Here is a 22,572-nt window from a genome sequence, read left to right as displayed (position 1 = left end):
TCTGAAAATAGTGGTCACTAAATTAATCTGAAGAGAAAGGAAACTACATTTGTATTCTTTTTTTTTTTTTTTTTTCTATTTTCTAATGTGTGTTCAGGACATAAGTAAGATGCAACAAAGTTCTAAAGCAAGCCTTCTGTTGAAAACTAGTAATGTTTCAGATTTTTACAAACACAGACAACATTTTCAGTTACATTTCTGAAAAACAGAAATTCCCTTGTTTTTAGGAAACCTGAGCAAAGGTTATTTCTGAAGAAAGTGGCAGGTCAAGGGTACGATCTCTCCTGTGAAGAATGAGGGAGAGGCATAAGTTGTCAGTAAGGCTCTTTGATTTTGACTGTGAACCTGATAGCTCAAGGAGGAGGGGCTGCAGAGTTCACCACCTCTTTCAGCTTTCCAGGGTTGAGCAGTCTGAAGAAACCATATTGGACTGAAGGAGGGAAGGGAGCATATTTCATTGTGTTGATGGATATGTTTGGATCAATTTAGCTGGGTTGTGTCATTTGCAAGGTGCCTGGGGTTTCTGGGGTTTCAGATGTCAAAGGTAGTCATGGCTTAACATGTTAAGCAACCTGTTGTCATGTGTAGGAGGAGAATAATAGTTAAAATTATTAAGATGATTCCGCAGTGTTTTACCTCATTTAAATTGTAGCATGCCTGGGTTTTTATCGGGCATTATTTAGATTTTGCAAGTGATCTCTATACCACCTGAAATCAGGTGGTAATCCTTGAGTAACTTGTGTAGGATGGATGTTGGCTGTTTATCTAAACATTCGTATTGTATTTTACACAGTAATTAAGCCTTACAGTATTTCTGCAAGGCAGTTAGATGTTAAGCATTTTATAGGTGAGTATCCTGTAGCTTAGCTGGCCCAAAAGGCTTTTAGAAATGCATAGAAAGATTAGCAGTGATGATAGAAAATATTTATTACTGTAGCGTGAAAGAGGCTTCCCATTCTGTCTTTAAGCTTATAAAGTGCATGTTTATCCTCTTTTTATTAGAGTATATTTGATATTTGGTAACCTCTTAACTGGATATAGTGCTAATGAGCATGTTTCTGTTTAGGCTGAGAACAAAGCATGGTAATGATTGGGCCACAATAGGAGCTGCACTGGGGAGAAGTGCTTCATCTGTAAAAGATCGATGCAGATTGATGAAAGATACCTGCAACACAGGTGAGGTAAATGCTGGTGTCAGTAATGGATATTCTAGTTAAAACTGTCACCTTTGCCTATGTCAACAGCAAAGGTGTTTTCAGAGATGTGTAACTTGGAACTTAAAATGAAGAACTTAGTGTGAAATCTGGGGGCATTTTTAGAACATATTTGGTATAGGTTTCTCCGGTTTCACTTCAAGATCAGAACGTTTGGTTTATTTTTGCAGTCCATTATCCATCGTACATTTATGCCACTGGAGCATATTTTATTGAGGTGGATTAAAAAGTACTTTCCCTTGCGTTTAAAGTTTATAAACACACACTTATATTTGGTGTCATTTAAGAGACAGATGCACTTTAGGAATAAAGTATTGTTTATTTTATAGTGTATATATTCAAATGGAAGGAAAATTTAGTCAGACCTCATGTAACTTCTGTATACTAAATGATTGCATGGTTAATTTACTTCAACTAATACAATTCAGGTAGCTTGGACCAGTTCAGTTTGGTCAGTATTTTGGTAAGTTCTGCATGGCCTCATTCATCTGCAAAACAAAGAGAAGAGAAAGTATTTTGGCAGCAAAACAAGGGAATTATGCGTTTGTTAATCAGGAATCGATGTAATACAACTGTTCTTAGTAACAATTCGTATCTTCTTCGCAAGTCAATATTTGCATCAGGAATCAGGTGTTAGGCACTGAAGACGAATGTCTGTTGACATGTTACAGATCAGAACAGAGGGCATCTGCTGTTAGTTAAATTGGAGGGGTTTTCTCTCTTTCAGGAAAGTGGACAGAGAAAGAAGAAAAAAGACTAGCAGAAGTAGTGCATGAGCTAACTAGCACAGAACCAGGGGACATTGTCACACAAGGTGTATCGTGGGCTGCTGTAGCAGAACGGGTCGGGACACGCTCTGAAAAGCAATGTCGCTCTAAATGGCTCAACTATCTCAACTGGAAACAAAGTGGGGGCACTGAGTGGACCAAGGAAGATGAAATAAATCTGATCCTGAGGTTTGTTATTTTAGTTACTTTTAAAGGTTCGTAATACATGACGCTAGCAGGATTCCCTTGGGGTCCCTTTTGCTGGTTTCTTAGACACTAAAAACTCTAGAACTCTCCAAAAATCACTGCTGTATTTACAGTTCCCAGAGATTTATTATTGAACATATTTTTTGTTTTTTGTTTTTTTAGTGAATGTTAGTGTTCGTGAAAGGTGTCAGATTGAAAACCCTGGAGACTGAAGTCTTCTTTATTCCACAGAAAAGGTACAGCACAGGCAGCGACCGTGCAAGCTTCCCACACGTTGCCCCACCAATGCGCTTTAACCCTTAACTGGAGGGTAGTTCAGTCTCCCTGCCCGTTCAGTCCTTGGCCTCTCTGCTGAGATGACCAACAAGGGTCAAGTGTGGTGGTGGTTTCTGTGATGTGGACATCTTGTCTACAAGGAACTAAACCGAGACTGCAAATTAATTTCATGTAGGCCACCAAACACTGATTGGATATCAGCATCTTTGACTGCCTTTGAACTGGCAACCTGGTAGTAACTTTGGAAATGTTTTGCTCTCTCCAGTCCTCCTCCCATTTTGAATGCCTTTAACTCACGCTTTTTAGCCAGTGGATTTTTATGGATTGATAGTTTTGGGTGGGAATAAAAAGCCAAGACATCCAGGAAATCTAAATACTCTTTACAGAGCAATATTTACAAATTTATTGGAGCTGTTTGACTTGAGCTCAAAATGAGGAACCTGATTCCACATTTCAGAATGTGCTGGTTATCTGGTTATAATTCCTAATATTTCTGTCCAAATGGTATCTGTTTTGGTCTGTCCAGATATCCTTGACTCATTCTACAGGGCTGTTTGGTTGGTTTGGGTAGCTTTTTTCTTTTTTCCCTTTTTGGGTTTTTTTTGGGGGGAGGGTTTTTTTTTGTTTTGGGTTTGGGTTTTTTTTTTGTTTAGCTAGCAAGAGTATTCAGTGCTGTTTCTTGCTTTATGAGGAGAATTTTTCTTAACTTTCACAAAAATCTTTTCCCTCTCACTGTTCACCTCTTTCATATGCTTCAGCTACAGATGAGCTGGAGGCAATTCAGAGATATTTATAGTATTCAAACAGATTCTGGTAGAATCCAGCATGTATGTAATATCTGCCAAAATTATGTGAAGACTCACTTACCTGGAGAGCCTAATGGGATTGATTTATGAGGAACTGTTCAATACTAGTTAACTTCATCTACTTTGGCTAAGAAGCATCTGAGAGGAGGCAAAAATCTGTTAAGGACGGATGAGTGTTACTTAGGAGAAAACAGAAGTAAATATTGTAACATGAAATTAATTAAGTGAAAGTTCAGAGTGAATCTCAGGAAGTATTTCCTGCCTTGGAGATGTGTTTGGGGAATGGTTTTCCAAAGAGAAAAGATGCAACTACCGTCATTTGGAATGCTTCACAATAGTTTGATCAAAACCCTAATATATATGTAAATAAGGAGAATAATTCTGCATGGCAAGGAGATGGACTGGATCATCTAATAGGCCTAGTCCATCTTCTGTTTATGATTCTGCTTGACCTCTGGCAGCGTGGAGCCTTGGAAGCCTGTGTCAATTCATGAGCTCTGGTGGACTATTCACTAGCATGCCATTTTGCCGCTGTTAACGTGTGACAAGACTGGAGATGTGCAACACCCCTTCCAGTCTGGAGGGTAGTTTCTAACAGGTAAATATTTTCTGTATCCTGCCAGGATAGCGGAACTTGAAGTTTCTGATGAAAATGACATCAATTGGGATTTACTAGCTGAAGGATGGAGTAGTGTCCGCTCACCACAGTGGCTTCGGAGTAAATGGTGGACCATTAAAAGACAGATTGCAAACCACAAAGATGTTTCATTCCCTGGTAATGTACTACTTGCACACTTCTCTTCTGACAGCCTCTTTCACAAATGTCAAAGGAATAAGGCTGCATTTTGTTGTCTACTTATATTGCTGGCCAAAGAGCACATTGCTTCTTTGCTGGAAGTCACTGGCCCCTCAGATCTGCTGGCTGAATTGCAATCTTTTAGTGTTTTAATTGAAACAAGTCAAGCTGATGTATACAACTAAACAGTAGATTTTGCCAGCTCCCCTCACTTTGGTGAAAGTGAGAGCGTGTGTATAAGCAGCTCAGCAGGCAGATCTCGATAATGATGATCTTTGGTATGGAGGGCAGTGACCTCTTCAGGTGGAAGAGGATATTTATCTGCAGCCTAACAGTATCACCTCAGGTTAGATCTGGTATCTTCAAAATGTTAAAATGTAATCTGTGTGAGATGCTGAACCTCAGCTGTAGACAGAATGTAGATCTACTACTAGCTGCACAGTGAGGAGGAGGGGAGGAATCGGGAGCATGAAGCTCCCCAAATACATCTCTCATAGCTCTCATTCTTGGTCAGAGAAACTAGCGCCTCAGCCCAAGGGCATTTTGGTCTCAATGACCTTCAGTCCTCCTTTTTTCTGTCTTGGGGAGAGGGAAAAAAAAAAATCAGAGATATTAGTCACGTCATAATGAAAGGTGGAATTTAATGGACACTTCTGCTGTGGTCAGTGTAGTTATATATTAGTCATGCCTGGAGGCTGCAGTTGAGAGGGTAGACTTGTAATGCTTAATATGGTATAAATCGTACGGTAATAGACAGTTGTTGCATCAAATAATTGATAATTTAAATACACCACCACATCAACAGGATCCACTCTCTTTCCCCAGACAAAATGTCATGCTGTCAAGAGTGGGAGATATTTAGCGTTTCCCTGTATTGAGTGGTAGAAAAGGAGAGGCCTCAGTTTTTGTAACCCTGTATATGTGTCATCTACTCCCTCAGTGGGACCAGAGCGATCATAAAGAAGGAAGGTGGGCATTTTTATTGGACCAGTGGGCCACTTCATGCACAGACAAAGAACTGCAGTGTAAGCACTGAGGGATTAATTCAGTTTCTTGCTCCCTATTCCTGGTGACTCTTCTGTCAACCTCTTGAACAAATCACTTCCATCTCTTGTAATATTGGAGGGTTTATTTCTGGTAGCAGCATTAGACAACTAGTGATACTGGCTTTTGATTGTATCTTGGGGATATACCATACATGTTTTTAGAGAGGTCCAAAATTTTATGAGCTTTTCTTTTTTTTTTTTTTTCCCCCAAGCATCCTAAAATGTCTAAGTTCCTTGAGAAAATCAAGTTTACTCTAGTAGTTGACTATAAATGTGTTTTATGTATGTGCCAAATTTCTAGTTCATACATCTCTATAAATTAAGTTCCACATTCGAAGGATTTTGTTACTTTTTTCATCTTGGATAAACCTCACATGCAGCATTTTAAATGTGCTTCTTCAGCATGCTTTAGCTTGAGTGTTCTTTCTCTCAGTACTGATAAAGGGTCTTAAACAACTCCATGAGAACCAAAAAAACAATCCAGGGCACCAGCTTTCGGAGAACAAATCTGGAAGTGGATTACCAAGCACTAATTCCAGTTCAGGGGTTCAGCACGTGCAGATTCGAGTGGCTCGCTTAGAGGAGAACGCAGGCAACGCACCAAGCCCTATGGCAGCTTTGCAGATTCCAGTCCAGATTACGCATGTCTGTAAGTAGCTGAAACGAATGACTCGCTGTCCTCTACTGTAAAGCTTTCTTATGTTAAGATGGAGAAGGAGTGGGCGTGTCTTAAAGAATTTTACTAATTCTGCTTTGCTCTTCCCATAACTTCAGATTAAGGGTTTATGGATTCCAGTTGCTTGTTAGGCAAATGTAGATATTACTATGACAGTAGTACCAAGAAGCTGCGATTGGGGCGCCTGGACATAGGGGTTGTAGGTGTCTGAGTGAACGCACACAAGAGCTTGCCATATAATGTGTTCTTTGAAAAGCCTTCAGTACACAAGCCTCTCAATTATCTGGTTTATTTCTTAATTAAAATGTCATGCAACACCAAGCCAAGAGCATTTTATCTGTAGTAATACATCAGTGGTCTCATACTTTCAATCAAGCTGTTGGATTTTGATGAGCAGGCAAGAAGTGCTTCTATTCTGTAACCTTTAGTCCTTTCTGAATTGAATCCCGTAATAGTTATTTTGGGGTGTCACTTGTCCCTGTCTGCCTAACAAGCCTTTTCCCCCATTTTAGTCTGCTTTCCTGAAGAATTTCTGTTTGTGAGTTTTGTATAGTCTGATTTGTCAAAAAATGTCTTTTCTGTTTCCAAATCTCAAGAGAGCTGAACCTGTTAGTCGGTTCCAGCTGCATTTAATAGAAGGCTCAAGGTTTCAAAGGGGTAATTCCTGTAAGCTTTATGAACATAACTGGCTAGTAACAGGCAGGCCACACTTTGAAGCTGTCTGCTACTAGGTGCCAGGAAATCTGCAGCAGGAAACCTTGAACATGCCACTAAATAATAAAAGCTTAGAAATCGGAGCTTATGTATTTCTAAGAGACAAAAAATAGTCTACTTTGAAGCCACAGATTCTGAGATGGCCAAGTTTCCAGTGCTTGGAGCACTGCTGTCGTCATGTAGGTCTTTTACCCTTTCGGTATTTATGGAATTAGTGGATAATCTCAGTCAAATTATTAATTTGTCTCCAGCTTCCTGGAACTTGTGAGTTTTTTAAGAATAAGTAAAAATCATAATTATGGTTCTAACTAGGTTTTTTGGTATCTTGTAAAGCTTTGGGTATGAGCTGTTTGGACTTGGTGATCTTGAAATGTCTGATATGTAAACTGTTTTTAATGCTTCCTTTTGTTATTTTTAGAATTAATGGAGATATTGCATAAATAATTACACATTGTAGTAAGAATACTTACAGCTTTTATACATTGTAACCGTAACACAGGGTAGGCAAATATTTTGGGGGCCATCTGACGTTTCATCAGTGGTGGACGTACTGTAGAGGGCAGAGTAGGTTAAAAATACACACAAAAAAAAAAAGAGATCCATGGGAAATGTAGCAATATCAAACCTGACACCAGTTTAAAACACGTAATACATGATCCAAAGGATATAATTACACGAGAAACTCTTACAAATCTTGTTACAAAAAGTAATTAGATCACATCAGATAGCTTTATTTCTCTGCTTTTATCCCTTTCTTTTGCTCTTTTGGACTGTAGAATGCCCTCTCTAAATAGTCTTGTATCTTGGGTACAAATTAGAGAACCTTGTCATTAGGATTGCAGCCAGGTTTCTTTTTATTATTACTGGAATTAACAGTACCCTGCTATGTAGTAATAATAGTACGTCATGTTCTCTGCAGGGCTGAAACATTTTGGTTTACATACTCTCTTTTTTGCTTCCTTCAGCCTCAACCGATTCCCCTGCTGCTACTGTTGATTCTGAGACAATAACACTAAATAGTGGAACACTACAGACTTTTGAGATTCTTCCAGTAAGTAACAGAGAACTAATATTTGTTACTGTGTTTTTTCTTTTAAGCACAGCTACTTGGGTAATGGAACTGTGCATTTCCCAAAAAAATATTTCTCAAGTGGAAAGAAGAAGTTAAGAGGTCTAAAAAAAAAAATGTTTGAAGCAAAATGTATTTCTAAAAGTGTAATTCATTAGGGCTGTGGAGTAAAATGTGAATTACAGTTATATGCTTTAAATCTGTCTTAATGCCTTAGTGCTATGAAGTTTTCCTTTGTGCTTGTTTTTTTGTTGTTGAAATCTGACATAACGGAGCCAGAGAAAGCTCCCAGCAAGTAAAGATTCTCTCAGTCCCATTGCACTGTAGTTTACAGCACAGTTCCTCTTTCACCTCAATGTTAAGAGTAAGTTGAATTTGTACCTTTCTTACATGCTGTTTGTTATACAGCATAATACAGTCCTTAGCCTCAATACTTGACTCTTAGCCTTAATACTTGTCTTGGTCCCCTAAGGCTGTAGATGGGATTCTTTCTACTTCTTGAGTGCAGAACAGGAATCAATGCAGTAGGGCTTGATTATGTTTGTTTGTTTTCCAGTGGAGTTACAGTTAGGCTAGTTCATGAAAATAAGCATGCTTGGAGTGCTAGGTGTGGCCCAGGAAGACAGTGTGATTGGGGATTAAATTTGTGTTGTCTTTTGTAGTCTTTCCATCTCCAGCCGACTGGAACACCAGGTACATACTTACTACAGACAAGCTCAAGCCAAGGCCTTCCTTTAACACTGACGACTAGTCCTACCATGACCCTAACGGCTGCTGCGGCTCCAGCCTCCCCAGAACAGATCATAGTTCATGCCTTATCGGTACGTATTTTGAGCAGTGAAAAGACTGGAGTTTAGGCAGTGGAGGATGGGGAACATTATAATGCAGCCCCCTATATATGCACGTTAAATTTGCAAAGCATTCTTAAGTCATAACAGTGTTACTTTGCTTAAAATACTGAAGAGAGATAATTTCTTTATTGATTTTTAAAAAGCGATTTCAAGTTTATTCAAAACTTAGCTTAGTAAGCCGCTTAGTTCTTACTGTGGCTGAACATGATGTCTCCCTCTAGTGGCCTGCCCGCCAGACTACAGCTTCCTGATGTCTCCAGTTACTGTCACAAATTAATAGTGGTGTTCACAAAACTTGTAGTGACAGTATAACTTTTTATGAGAGGGAGGGAAGGGGAAGCAAACTGGAGACTGAATAAGAAAAGTGATGCAAAATTCAGGGGGAAAAAAATGATCTTTTGAATCTACAGTGATCCTCACCTGAACAGTTGCCTCCTTCATATTACATCTTTGTTTTTAATATAATATTACATATTATGTAATGTAATATTACATATTTACTTTGTGACTTAAGGAAGAGTTGACACCAAATTCAGTCTACGAATTCATTGTTTAAGGCCAGGAAAGGTCAACGGATGATCTGGGCAGACATACTATATATGTAAAACTCTAAATTGCACTGAGTGATGAGTTCTTTGAATCCTTTTGCTTTTATTTGCATTTATATATATATTTACATTAATTTGATTTGAAGATACTTGGAGGAAAGTCTCTGACAGTTTTCGGGTTTTGTTTGTGTCTCTTTTTGCAAATACTGCTTACAGCCAGAGCATTTGTTAAATACAAGTGACAACGTCACAGTGCAGTGCCACACACCAAGTGTCATAATCCGCACCGTTGCTGCTGAAGATATCTCCTCCTCTGTCACGCAGGCAGAACTTACTGTTGATTCAGATATTCAGTCAGCTGACCTGACAGATCCTCCCGATACCCTAGAAACAAATACTTTCCCAGACGATATCCATCAGTCCAAGCTGAATGATGAGGAACAGTCAGCCTACAGTGAAGGTGATGCCTCCAAATTCAGCAGCAGGAATAGCAGTGAACTGATGGATGGAGTTATGGTAGGGACTGAGGAGGAGATTTCAGATGCCAGCCTGAAACAGGAAGAGGATGCTCACTCTGATTTACCCAGCACTTATGTTACTGAGGTACGGGAGTGCATGATACTTGATATTTTCCCCATTTCTGCATGGAGAATGATTTCATTGCATCTTTGACCTTTATGTTAAACTATTCATATGAAATATGTCAGTGATTTCATGTATATCATAGTTCTACCAGTATTTTGTTCAGATCCTGTATCCTTAACCTTCATTAATATGTTATGGGTGTGAAAGTGATTGCATTTAATTTGGTACTAAGGCTAATATTTGACTTTGTCTGGAGCATTGAATACCTCACTTCCTGTGGAGTTGGTTCACTGCTCGGGGTACTTCTACATGACGACTGTAGAAAGCGGCAATATTAGTGGCACTGAACAGTTGCCTTCATCTGATTACTAAGTGATGCTGTTGCTTTAAACCAGGCTGTTAATTGTCCAACACATACATATTACAAGTAGGTAGACTGCTGAGCAAGGGAGGTGAGGTAGAGTATTTAGGTTTTGCTCTGTGAATCTAATAACATATTCCAAGGTGCACCACAGTTTCCATTTTTGAGGACTTCTACTAAACATACAACTCCAGTTATGTATCTGTTAGGAATTTGAAGCGTTTAAGCTATTTCTGTCTCTGGCCTCAGTTTCATTCAGCTCCAACACCTGAGATGCAGAAATGAGTTTATCCAAATGATTTCAGGCATTTGGATTGTTTGTACTATATTCCTCCATCTTTCTGTTGCTTGAATTATTATAATAAAAGTCAAGAAAAACCGAGATGCTAAAAAGATAACTCTCTTTAGTGGGTAGAAAATACCTCTGTCCTTAGAAGCTTGGCTAGGTTAGACTGTGGGAAGACATGAGTTAGATTCAAATACCCCATCCTGTTCTCTAAAACACTGTGCTCTACAGTTGCTGTAGTTCTGCTTTTATTGGTCTTGAAAATCCATTGTTAAGATGCTTTGACTTTGTTAGGCTTTGTCTTTGAAAAAGTTTGTAATAGACACTGCATATCCATTACGCTCTTACAAAGAGGAGGATCTTTTTATATCTCAACAGTCTGCTACTACAGAAGCATTTAAATCCTGAATACGTCCAAAGCTAGATTATTCTTCCATTTTCCTTTTCCCCTTTGCTTTTTCATGGTTGACATAGGGGATTGTGATAAGATTATCAACAGTTGAGGCAGCCCATCGGCTTTCTACTCACAGCTTAAAATTTCAGCTTCTCGGGGTAGAATTAGTAAACTTTTGCTAGAAACCTAGTTTTTAGTTAAACTTCATAGAAATCGCTTATGGCTAGCAGGATATAAACAGGTACTGAACTTTTTTTCTGTACAGAAAAACTGAATTTGTAATTCTAATTTGCTTACACTTCTAATCAGAGTCAAGTTTGATGTGTATTTAAATTGTAGGAAATAGTGAACTGTCTGTGAGTGATTCTAAGTGAAAAGTTACTCTAGAAAGACATGCGTAAGGCTTGCTTTCTTTAAGTTGGCGTTATTTTTATGCAGTTGCCAGTATTGTGTTGTCACTGTGGGTGTGGGCGGTGGAAGCAAGCAGTCGTGCCAGAGGGTTTTATTATTTCTGGCTGGGAAAGGTGCCCATTCGCCACAATGGCTTCATTAGTTTTTCACACCTCCTTTTCCCAGTTTCAAGCCTTGCGACATACTGCTTATCGTGGGCAGGTTTCTCTGCAGAAAGCTGTTTTTGCAGGTCAGGCATACTGTGCCTTGCATGAATGGGTGCACGTTTGGTCCGAGTCTAATTCACTGAGCTGCAGCACAGGTAGTCAACTCAGCAGCAGCAGCACCAGGAAGGGGGTTTTCAGGCAGCTGCCTTTGCAAAAACATTGTGAAACTATGTAGGAAAATAAGTTTTGCTAAAACTAAATGGAGGAACTTCAGGATTTTCTTGAACAGAGAGGGCTGTAACCTCTCCCAAACATTTCCTGCTCCCTCTGAAAACAGTGGTAAATCCAGGTACCTTCCATTCTGCCAGCAACATTTGATAGCGTTCTGCATGAGTGATTCCTGAATAAACTTGAATAAACCTTACATGTGTTACACACAAAAACTGGAATCCAAATATCTCTGCTTATTCTGGCAGTACTATCTAGGATGTCTTTTCACTGCGTTTGCAGAATCAGGAGTCCGCCGGAGTGTGCTGTGACGCTGAGTAAGCCAAAGGTATTTCTGCCATTCCAGTACTGCAAGAGCCAGGGAAGATGCAGCAGCAGCAGCTGTTACAGGACTGGAATAGAGCAGGGGTACTGACAGCTTGTACCTGGAAGGAATCAGTGTGTTGCCGACTTTTTTTTATATATTGAGGTTCAGCTAAAAAAGGTTGGAGCCAGCCTACAGTCAGCAAGTGACAGGGCAAGTGAGGCACAGCAATTAAAATGGGTCTTTTGAGCTCTGTGTTCCATAGTTAAAACTTGACACAGAAGTTGTGAAACTACGTATGAAGTTCAGGTAAAGCTAATGTGTTTGTGGAGCTGTTAAGTACTACAGAGGTATTGCTTCAGTATCTCAGAACACCTAGACAGCAAGTAGTGGAAGAGCTTAATTGTTCCTGTTTATAGACAAAAAGTTTGACTTAAAAGAGAACATTTTATCACCACCTTGCAGTGTCTCCTTTCCTCTTCCCCTGCTCTCATACTGCTTACTGAGTAGAATTCTTCTCATCTTGTTTTTAGATGCCCACATTAGGATGAAACATGCCCTATAAATGCTGAAGTAAACTAGTTCAGATGCTGACATTGCAATTTAATGAGATAAAATTCATCCAGGGAGTCTGTTGCTTACTATGGGGTATGGCTGAGCAAAGCAGGTTTTTCTTTTTACGGTACCAAGAGTACATGCTCACATCCTGTTGTTCTGTGTTGTGTAGGACCTGGGTTCTCCAACGATAGAAGAACAAGTTGATCAGCCTACAATAGATGATGAGACTGTGCTTATTGTTCCTTCTTCCCATGGTTTTATCCAGGCAACGGATGACATAGACAGCGAATCAGTCTTGCCCCTGACAACTCTAACAGGTACAACAGTCCCTGCACTGACACTGGAGCTAGGATTCCTTAAAGTAGTATGGCACTTTTGAGTTCCTCTAAGCAACACTTCATAGATCCTTGCTTTCTCTTAAATAATTTTCCATTTCATCGCTCTGAAACTTTAAGCAAGTTGGTTACCCAGCTGGTATCAGCAGAAGTGGAAGAAAGTCCCACTTAACCTCATGGGAAAAGCATTAGAACAGCAGCTGCTCCGTCACTTGCTGAGCTGTTTCCATCACCCTTGAGCCTTGAATTAGTACATGTAGGCTAATAAGTAACTCCTCCCTTAGTGTGTGTTTCTTCATGCCTGGTGCTTGAATGAAATTTGTTTCCCATTTGAGAGAAGACCAGAGGCATCAGAAGTGCACTTGATGCCTCTCATGGTGAGGGGCTGGGCTATTTGGGGGTAGGGGGTGTTTGCACAGCACTCACGTGGAAGGGCTTGCTAGCTTGTGCCATGCTTCCCAATGCCAAGAGTCATCTCAGACTAGGAAGGAGCACAGATATGTTCTCCTACTGCTGCACCTAGGAAATACTCCTCTCCAGAGGAAGGATCTCCTTGCAAAGCCATCAGAGGGTCAGCACTAGGCCTGATACAGTAACACCTGATGAATCCAAATGTGAGTCACACAGATTGCATCCATGTTAGCCATGGCTTACCTTGAAACTAGAAATTGAGAACTGCCCAGAGTTTGAGGAACATTGCTTAAAATTGGTTAAAATTTCAGGCTGCATTTTCCATCTCCTAAGTGTGTATTTTTTACCTCGTTATAATGGCATAGTAAATAATAGCTCTAATGTACTACATCTCTTGACAGATCCTATCCTACAGCATCATGGAGATGGGTCGCACATTATTGGCTCATCATTGGGCAGTCCTGACTCAGAAGATTCAAAGGATGTCGAAGATCTGGTGAGCTGTCACTGAGAGGCAGTAATTTTGTCCATTTTCTATTGACCATGCTTGCATTGTGAAATTAGTTACAGCCCTGGCCACATTTCCAAAGAAAGCAGTCAGTCCGTGTCTTTAAACAGAAACTTCCAGTTTGAAATGACTACAGTGCACTTTCTCTGCTCGGGCTAATTACCTCATATGTAAAGGATTACAGAGCACCCAGCCGAAGCCTGATGTATTACATCTCAGCCGAGGTGTTTCAGTGTTGTAAAGAGCCTCTGTTGCAGTGCTCACTGCTAGGATCCACGTGGTCAATTCTGATTGACTTGTTACTGGTGTGCTGAACTGCGTATCTGGAAAACTGGACAGAAGTCGAGGATAGTGGACTGTAGCCTGTTAGTGCCGCAGCAAGAATTTGTTTGCACATGTTTCATGAAGAATGGGTGAGGATTTCTGCACTTACTGACTCTTGTAATACATGGAGTAAGAGACTGTTACGTTTCAGGAAGAAATGTATTCCATCAAAGACTTCAGGGAGCATGGGCAGCATCATGAAGAAATGGTCTGTATTCCCATCTCATCTGGCTTGTTAGTACATCTACAGCATAGGAAGAAGACACTGATGCTTACGGGACTTGCCTGGTCTGCTTGTTCCTGAGGAGTCCATTGCTGGCAATGGACAGAGCTCAGAAGGATCACTTGTGGAATATCTTTTTATTTCTTTTTTTTCTTTTCCTTCATCACTACAGCAAGCTGAATAAAAAGGGAAGGGCTATGAGAAAGGGAAGCTGCTGAGACCCACCAGCCTCCCTCCACAGCTTGTAACTTCTTTGAAGATTGTTGTGAGTAGGCTGGAACATTTTTCTCTTGCTGTTTACATGACACTACCAGCCACCTCTCCAGAGGTGATTTATGCAGCAAGTCAGTAGATGGGGGGGGTGGTGTCGAGGTGGCAGTCCTGGAGAAACAGCTCTGTGAGAAGTGGGCATAGGACCCCGAGGCAAAGGAATCCAACTAATTCCTACGTTCAAGGGTTTGAAACAGACACTAGGCTGAGCAGCAGTCTGTTACCTAGAGAGTGAGAGAAGAAGCTATAGAAACTGAAGACTCATGTATAAATTATTTTATTTATTTCTGTAATTAGCTCTTCATAATCAAGAGTTGGTCTTTTTCAGTCTGTGGTTTTGTTAATGTGAAAAATAAGTTGTAGTTTCAAATGGTTGCCTAGGGAACAGAAATAATTGTATATTCAGTTTAAACGAAATAAAGAGTATTTGTCTTACGTAACTGTAAGATGCCATTTATTTATACTGCTACAGATCCTTGCAATGCTGCAGTTTATTTGTACAGTAATAAAAAATGCAGATTTTTCCAAAATGAAAAAGCTTGTGCCATTCTGAAACATCAGTACAACTGGGATGTTCATTAAGTGCAACAGTAGCTCTTCAAAAAAAAGCAGAATGTCACGTCTTATGGCAATAATTCTCCCCAACAAGAGGGACATTACATATACATTTACATGAAAATCATGTACTGATTTATCCTCGCACAACCCACTCCTTTCCTCTCAGGCTGATTGTCCTCACTTCACTGTCTCGGGCTGAGCTGAAAGCAGTCTGACACAGGAGCATCGTTGCTGGGTATTCCCAATGTCCATCATTTACCCACTTCATGGAAGTACAGGTTGGCACATATACATAACATGACGATAGAAAATAAAATATAGTAAATTAGGTTCCTAAATTTAGGTTCCAGGTCTCCTTGTCGATACCAGTAGATCTAGAAGAGAGAAGGAACTTGCATTATTTAAAAATGCCAGGTGCCTCTGAGAAAACTTTCTACAGTAACTGAACTGGTAACTTCTACAAGTTGGCTTTGTTTGGTTTTTTTTCTGTAGAACAACCCAGCTTCATCTGACTGGAGGAGACTCGGTGTAGAGCCCAGCGAGTTTTCTTAACAATTAAGAAATACCACCTATGTTTTCTTAGCATGCTTGTGGAACACACAAACAAGAATTTGGCAAGGTGTTTCTCCCCAGAACAAGGCCGTTTGTGAAACCAGGGTGCCAGGTTAGCTGTGAAGACATAGCCTGTCTTATCAGCTTTGTTGAAGAGGGTGGGTGAGTTGGGTTTTTTTTTAAACACTCAAAACTGGCTACGCTCCAGTCGATGAGGGCAAACGTCAGGTTCTGCACTACACAATCTCTCTTGGGCAGAGTCATGGCTACCAGCCACGGCACCAGCAACTGCCACTAATCAGGCAACGCAGAGCACCTTCCCAGCTTACCCAGCAGCGAGGGGCAGGAGCTCAGCGCTGCGACCGTCCCAGGTCAGAGCTGGAGGAAGGAGAGTGCTCCAAGCATGAAAAGCCACAGCAGAGGAAGGAGCCACTGACGTCCCTGGCTATGGCAGGGGGGTTGGGCTAGGTCATCTTGAAGGTCCCTTCCACCCAAACCATGCTATGAACTCTGACCTGCCAGTTCCCTCTGCCAACACTTGGGACACCACAACTGTTGAGCAGAGGAACCTCTGCTAAACCCTGATGAAATGCCGCCTGCTGTATCTACCTGCCACTATAACTCATCCCCTGTGCCTGAAAGCTCACTGACTCCTGCAAGTGCTCGGCTGGCCCCACTGCTCTGAGTTCCAGTGTTTTGCTCTGCTCCTAGTTTTCTGCAGCACAGCCCATCCCTGCATTCCCGTCTAACTGCTCTCCCGTTCCCTACTTTGTGCCCCCTGGCAGCTACAGGTGACATGTCTTGCATCACAGCTGGCCTACAGAAGTTGGCCATTAACATGAAACTGCTTACCACTCTTTCATTGTCAACTTGCTTTATGGAGGCAGGAAAGCTTTTCTAGGAGTGTAAAAAAGAAGGTGGCACCACATAAAGCAGATTTTATTCAGCTTTCATCCTCAGTCATAGACTCAAAAGCTTGCATGGCAAATGTGGTGGTACTTACAAGTATGCCAGCAGAAATGCAACACAAGGAGATGCAGAAAGCAAAAAATATATTCACAGGTTTTGGAGGTAGTTGCGGGAAGACAAAAGCACTGATTAGAGTGACCTGTATGGAGGAAAACAAAGATGAAGGCTTTGCTCTCACCTGCCGTCAGAGCTGCGACAAGGAGGGTCGCCCCGACGGCTGGCGTGCTGCTCGCACCCAGGGCTGCACCCCGCTCCCTGCTCAGTAACTCCCACCCCATGAACAGGGAAATGCAAAATTCTGGAGAAAAATCGCTTTGATGCAACTGCAGACTTACAGGAGTGTAAAAAATAAAAATGATGAAAGCTTTTCTACTCTGGCTTGCTGCTGGAAACCATCCTCCCAGCACCCAGAAAGCCAGCAGGCACGGGGGTACACGCCGCCTGCGTAGGAGCATCCCTTCAGCCCAGCTTCCCAGCAGCTGGCGCCTTGCCTCGCCCTGCCGCCTCCTGCACCTCGCCTCGCAAACGATGCTGCCACCACGCGCCGCAGAACTGGTGCTCCCCAGTCCCGATGGCACTGGCTTTGTCTTTAAAGCTTGGGGAAAGCATAGCTCAAGAAAAGGTGACAAACTTTGGAAAAACTCCTAAAAGCCATAAATAGGGGGAAATAAATCATAAATAGAAGGAAATAAAGAGAAGCAAACACGTTCTCCTGAGTCATAAGCACTTCGTCATCGCGCCCAGCCTCCCGTTCAGCCAGGACAGATATCTGCCTGTGGACTTGGGGCTTTTTTACTGCACAACCAGATCTTAAAACATGGCTCAAAGAAAGGTATTCTCCTCCTGTTGCTGAAGTTTCCAAAGACAGTCGTGCCCCAGAGTGACTACCTGGGCCCCAAACCACAGCCTGTTCGGTCAGTAAAGCGTCGCCACCCATTTTGGGGAGGAACTCTGTTTTTCACCCCGTCACCTAAGGGAGGCACGAAACATGGGATGGGACGGGGGATACTTACTACAAGCAGCAAGGATGTTAAGCCGCCAACAACTAGATTGATGACTCTGTCCTGAAGAAAGGAGAGGACAGTTACACGCCTTGCCAAAAAAAAAAAACCCACAAAAAACCCCACATAAAACAGGCCAGTAACCAACAACACCGAGAGCCCGCAGCAGCCAGGACCCCTGTTATCCCCAGCACACCCAGCAGCACCGTCGAGGCTCCCTGGTCAGCTCTGCCCCACAGGAAGGTTTCCCTTCCTCCAACTCCATGGACCTCAGGGAGGTTGTACTGGCCAGGTCCTTGTGCAACAGTTTTGCTCATCTGCAACTGGCTTCTTCGCTAGGTCCGAATCGGTGACAGTTGTGCAAATCCTGTTTAAAAATTTTTTAAAAGTGGGCATGCGCTGACAGAGGTTGTCAGAAGAAGTTTATTGTAGCCTCAGTGCCTCAGAATGAATAGCTTGATAGCGTCTTAGGTGGGAATTTGTGGGGTGCTGGCAAGGAGGTGGAGGGCATCCCGCACCCCAAACATTCCCCCCTAACACCAGCAGACCTGAACATGGCTCAGGATGGCCCTGCTTGGACGGACAGATATCCCCCCGCGCTTCTTTCTGCTGCTCCCCATCAGTATAAAACATGCGGCTGGGAGGAGACAACCTTTTTGCCCCAGGAAGAGGTGTCAGCATCGCGATCCCACCCCAGATGGCGTCAGGGCAGGGACCGGCAGCGACACTGGGCTGCACGACTGGGGGCTCGGGGGCGCCCAGGGCAGGACCCCATACTGACACACTCGCTGGAGTTGGCAATGACTTGATGCAAAAGGAGACTGTTCCCATCCCTGGCGGGATACCTGCCTCCTCCCTGTCTTCCTTGGGCTGCTCTGAATATAAACATCTATCGCCAAAGTCGGACTGGGTTGCATGCAGTCAGGTGTAACACCCCAGACGGCCGGCTCCCCGAATAAAATGCTAGAAGAACAGCTACAGCAGAAAAGATGTGCAGAGAGAAAAATCCCAGAGCATCAATTAATTATACTGGGAGTCATTAAATAGGTACAGTTAAAGGAAAGTGAGATGAAACTTCGAGTGGTGAAAGCATCTTGCCCAAGACATCCCAGCCAGCAGGCAGGGCAACCCAGGTTTCCCTCCACCCCATCCTGCACCCTTCTTCCCTCCTAGCATTACATTTTGTAAGATGATTTGTAGAGGAAGAAGCCCCAGGTCATGAAGAATTAGTGCATGGCAGCAGCGGGGCAGGAGAGCAGAGAGCAGAGGAGGAAGCAGAGAGCAAAGCACGCTCTTGCAGGGGAGCAGCAGCCCCGACCTAAGGCTCAGTGGAGCTCGGGCGCCTGAGCTTGCCCTTCAGTGACAGGCAGATGCTGTGCCCTGGTCGTGTTCGTCTGCAAGGGAAAGGACCGCAGCAAGTAGACTCTTTAAAACCTCTTCTATTAGTCCCCAGCTCCTCGATGTGAAACCAGACCGTTCATGCTCCTCCAGCTCAGAGGCCCCAAGCCCTGAGGGCACAGCGGTGGCTGCAGCAGTGGGAAGTGACCCACCTCTGCAGGAAATCATCACCAACACCCCCTGTGTGAGGTCCTCGCCAGCCAGGCACAAACCCCTTCTCCTCACCGGCGTTTCCGCACGTGGTGTTGGTGATACAACAGCAGCCTCTGGGCTGCTGCACCCAGAGGTACCCACCACCAACCCCAAAAATGGGCTAAGAGAAGTAACTCCAGGCAAACAACAGAGGGCAAAATGGAAGCACGCTACCTCCACGAGAGCATACCATGACAGCTCAGCTGGGCTCCTCAACCTAAGCTGAAATAAATCAATTAAAAAACGCAAAACTACCTTTAAGCTAGACAGTATGCAGAGGGGTCCTTACCCCCAGAAGCAACTCTGGCATCAGGAGAGGGCGGCGGTTTTGCTCTGCCCTTGCCCTGCAGACCCGGCTGAGCCCACCAAGGTGGTTTTCTGGAGGGGCACAGAGTTTGCATTCAGGCTCAGCTCCCCAGGGACAAAAGGGGTGGCAAGAGGTGAACAGCTGGGTCCCTCCTCCCTCTGTGCCATGGGAAATAAGTTTTGAACAGCAGAGAAAGGGGAGGGAAAGCCAAGGAGCCGGCTGCAGAGCAGCAGTGGGTTGCCATCCCGTACTGATAACCTGGTGAATGCGCAGTCACAGCCAGCTCTCCGGGGAGAGGCTCAGTGGGACGGACACACGGTCACATACCTATGGACAGGACACACCATCCAGAAACTCAGCCATGATTAGGTTTCTCCTAATTAACTAAAGACTTGGAGGGCGGCAGTTTTAACATGGGGAGAATTCACATGTTTTGCCAGGACAGAGACTGGTCTGCCAGGAGAAAACGAGGGGGTCGGACTCAGCGGTGACCGTGGAGCATTTCTATCTGTGTTTTACAGGGTTCTGGGGAGAGCGTCCTCCCAGCACGGGGACCTCTGATCTCACACCACTGAGCAATGGGCATGGGTTCAGGATGGGGTACGGATGCTGGCAGCGAAGCGGCTTTGCCACGTGGCAGCCAGTCCCTGCGGGTCAGGGCATCCCCTTCCTGTGCTTAAACTTGCTGTCGCTAAAATTTTCCAAATGCGCCGCCGGCAGAAGAAGGTATTTCAGGATCTGGGGATTAGAGCCACTGATCCTGAAATCCCAGGCTTGGCAAAGCGGCAAGAGGCTGTGTTCCCCGGTGCCCGCTGACACTTCAGCCCTGGGCAGCTTAGCGCAGCAAAAAGGTTAAAAATACACAAGCAGAGGCCAAGACGGCTAAAGGGATTGGGGGTGACGGAGCCTTTCACCTCCACGGCGTGTCCGAGCCCGCAGCCCAGCCCTGGCAGACACCTGTGGATAGCAGGGACGCAGAAACGGGCTGTGATGAACCATGTGTCCCACAAGCCATGTCATCCAGCTGGCACAGCCAGCATTTCCAGCTGATTCGAGGAGGATTTTTCTCCAGCATCACTGTGTATTATGATAGCTGCTAGAGTAAAAAGACAAAGAACGAAGACAAAAACCAAAACCAAAACAGTGAGGATGCAGGCTGAGGAGGTCACCTGCGCCGGCTCTGGGTGCTACGCACGGTCACTAATTTCTAATACAGCCCAGCAGCACGCGATGCACTGATGGGGATCCCCGTTCAGCCAGCGGCAGCCGACACGGAGCAAGCTGTTTGCCAGACAGGCAATTCATTCCATGTTTCAGCACTGCACAACCTGCATTTTGAAACAGGAGGGTTTCTGCCCTCTCGCCCTACTCCAGGGTGGGTGTTGCAGGGGCTGGAGGCACTGGGCTGGCCCCAGGGAGCTGCTGCGGTGCAGAGGTCTGCCTCCAGCTGCCCCTGGGCAAGGGAGATGAGGTCAGGAAGCATCAAGTCCTCGCAAAGCAGGAGGGCACAATCCAGGATCCTTCAGGATCAAAGTCAGGGTTACTCTGAGCAACAGGGAAACCGAGGCAGGACTGAGGGTGCATCCACAGCATGGGCTTTGACAGAGTGACAGCTTTGCTCTTTGCTCCATTCCAGCTCAGCACCTTGCATCCTCCAAGAGAGCGGCTTGCAGGCTGAGCCCACGGGGAACAAGGACCCGGCAGCGGCTTGGCCAGGATGGGGGAATGGGCTGGTCCCCCGGAGGGCGGGTACCTGGTGGCATCTCTGCAGGCATGATGGAAAAGCCGTTTTTATGCCTTACATCAGCAAGTCCAGATGGTCAGGAGCAATCACAGTGAGACACCAGCCCACTGCAGCCACAGGGGATACCTTAACCTAGTGGCACTTTAAAATCCACGGCACAGAGGACAGTATATGCTACTCATGAGAAGAGCTGTGCTCAGGACCATGCTGGCCACCCTCCTGCTTCAAGACGTGGGGAAATGCTCTTGGGCCCTCCGCGGCTCATCATTGCCATCTTGGGGCTCGGTCTCTCTTTTTATTGCTTCCAACCCACAGCAATTAACGCCTACCCACTTAATGCTCCTGTCATGGAGGAACCCAAGCAGCTTCCACTTTCAACTTCTTTCCCAAGAAGTCCTGCATCTGTGATGCTCTGTCTCCTCCATCACCTTACCGCTTGTGCCTTTGCTTTGAGCATCATCTCGTACCTGCTCGCTGCCAGCGCTGCATCCCTCATAACCACAGCTGAATCCACAGCGCTTGGCATTCATCAGCACCATCGCGCTACACCCTCCCTTCCCACCAGAGACCTTTTCAGTACCAGCTTGCCCCAGCCCCTGCTCGGCAGCCAGCACGGGAGAGCGAGCTTGGCGGGAGCAGCTGGACCACGGCAGGGGAAGGGGACCGCTGCTGCTGCCTGGCTCCCTTGTCCCCACAGTCTGGCTTTAGCCCCAAAGCCACCAGCCTGGAGACCGGGAGAGCATAAGAAGGTGAGAACAGGGCATCCCCATCTCTACATCCATCTCCAAATGCCAAGACCACTGATTTGGGCACGGGGTTTCCCGGGGCACAAGCACTGCCCCTGCCCCTCCCCGTGGCCTCATGCCCAGCCCGAGCAGAAGGTCCTGGTTTGCCAGAACCAGCCATCGCTTGCAGAGACCCGAAAGCGGAGCCAGGGCACAGGCAGATGCACTCCTCCCTGCAGACCTGTTCCCATTTTAAGGCAAAGTTCAGCTTCACCATTTCTGAGACTGACTGTTTCCAGCTCTGGACCTCACCAGCATCTGTCTCTAAGCAACCCCAGTGAATCAGGGAGGAAACCAGCCCAGGCCAGCACAGCGATCCCTTGTCGGTCTGACACGGCACGGCAGTGCGAGGCCATCAGCCGCTGCCAGTCCTGTAAGACGGGTTTCAAAAACAGCCTGTGGGGCCGGAGGAGATGGGCAGGGGGTGATGTGCAGGACGCTGGATCCCTGTTTGAGCCTGGGAACTGGAATTAGCTTCCCGTGTTTATTATTCACCTCTCTCCTTTGCGAGTGGAGCCGCAACCAGAAAGAGGTGGGAGGTCAGGGGTCGAAGGCTTGACCTGGGCTGGCGAGTTTGGGGTTTGCCTGCCGGGATCGCTGCCTGGCTCCGACGGCACATCCTGGTCCCCATCCCTGGAAGCTTTCCAAAATCCCCGGCCAAGGACCAGCCATCGCGACCCCTCGCCTCCAGCGCTGCTGCAGGGCTGGCACCTGCTGGGGGGGAAGACCCGCCCCCCCTCAGTTCAGCCTCC

The 22,572-nt window shown here is 44.7% G+C and overlaps 2 protein-coding genes across 4 annotated transcripts in view; one reads left to right on the top strand and one right to left on the bottom strand.

The window, feature by feature from the left end:
* DMTF1 (cyclin D binding myb like transcription factor 1) overlaps nt 1-14,749 on the top strand; it is a 29,828-nt gene extending 15,079 nt beyond the window's left edge. For all 3 annotated transcript variants that reach the window (XM_064443672.1, XM_064443681.1, XM_064443661.1), the window contains 9 exons: nt 1,067-1,176; nt 1,942-2,170; nt 3,894-4,045; nt 5,546-5,761; nt 7,468-7,553; nt 8,234-8,392; nt 9,187-9,573; nt 12,413-12,560; nt 13,391-14,749. In XM_064443672.1, the coding sequence (XP_064299742.1) occupies nt 1,067-1,176; nt 1,942-2,170; nt 3,894-4,045; nt 5,546-5,761; nt 7,468-7,553; nt 8,234-8,392; nt 9,187-9,573; nt 12,413-12,560; nt 13,391-13,500 (1,597 nt within the window). In that variant the 3' untranslated portion in view covers nt 13,501-14,749. The remainder of the gene's footprint in view (nt 1-1,066; nt 1,177-1,941; nt 2,171-3,893; nt 4,046-5,545; nt 5,762-7,467; nt 7,554-8,233; nt 8,393-9,186; nt 9,574-12,412; nt 12,561-13,390) is intronic.
* Nucleotides 14,750-14,751: 2 nt separating this feature from the next.
* Nucleotides 14,752-22,572, bottom strand: part of TMEM243 (transmembrane protein 243) — a 9,406-nt gene continuing 1,585 nt past the window's right edge. Inside the window, exons 2-4 of the mRNA XM_064443694.1 lie at nt 17,407-17,457; nt 16,428-16,532; nt 14,752-15,246 (exon numbers count right to left, since the gene is read on the bottom strand). Coding sequence (XP_064299764.1) covers nt 15,124-15,246; nt 16,428-16,532; nt 17,407-17,457 — 279 coding nt within the window. The 3' untranslated portion in view covers nt 14,752-15,123. The remainder of the gene's footprint in view (nt 15,247-16,427; nt 16,533-17,406; nt 17,458-22,572) is intronic.

This window comes from Phalacrocorax carbo, chromosome 1 (genome assembly GCF_963921805.1).
Source record: "Phalacrocorax carbo chromosome 1, bPhaCar2.1, whole genome shotgun sequence".
Taxonomy (NCBI): domain Eukaryota; kingdom Metazoa; phylum Chordata; class Aves; order Suliformes; family Phalacrocoracidae; genus Phalacrocorax; species Phalacrocorax carbo.
Note: the sequence above shows the minus strand (reverse complement) of the source record. Positions and strands in the feature narration are given on the sequence as shown.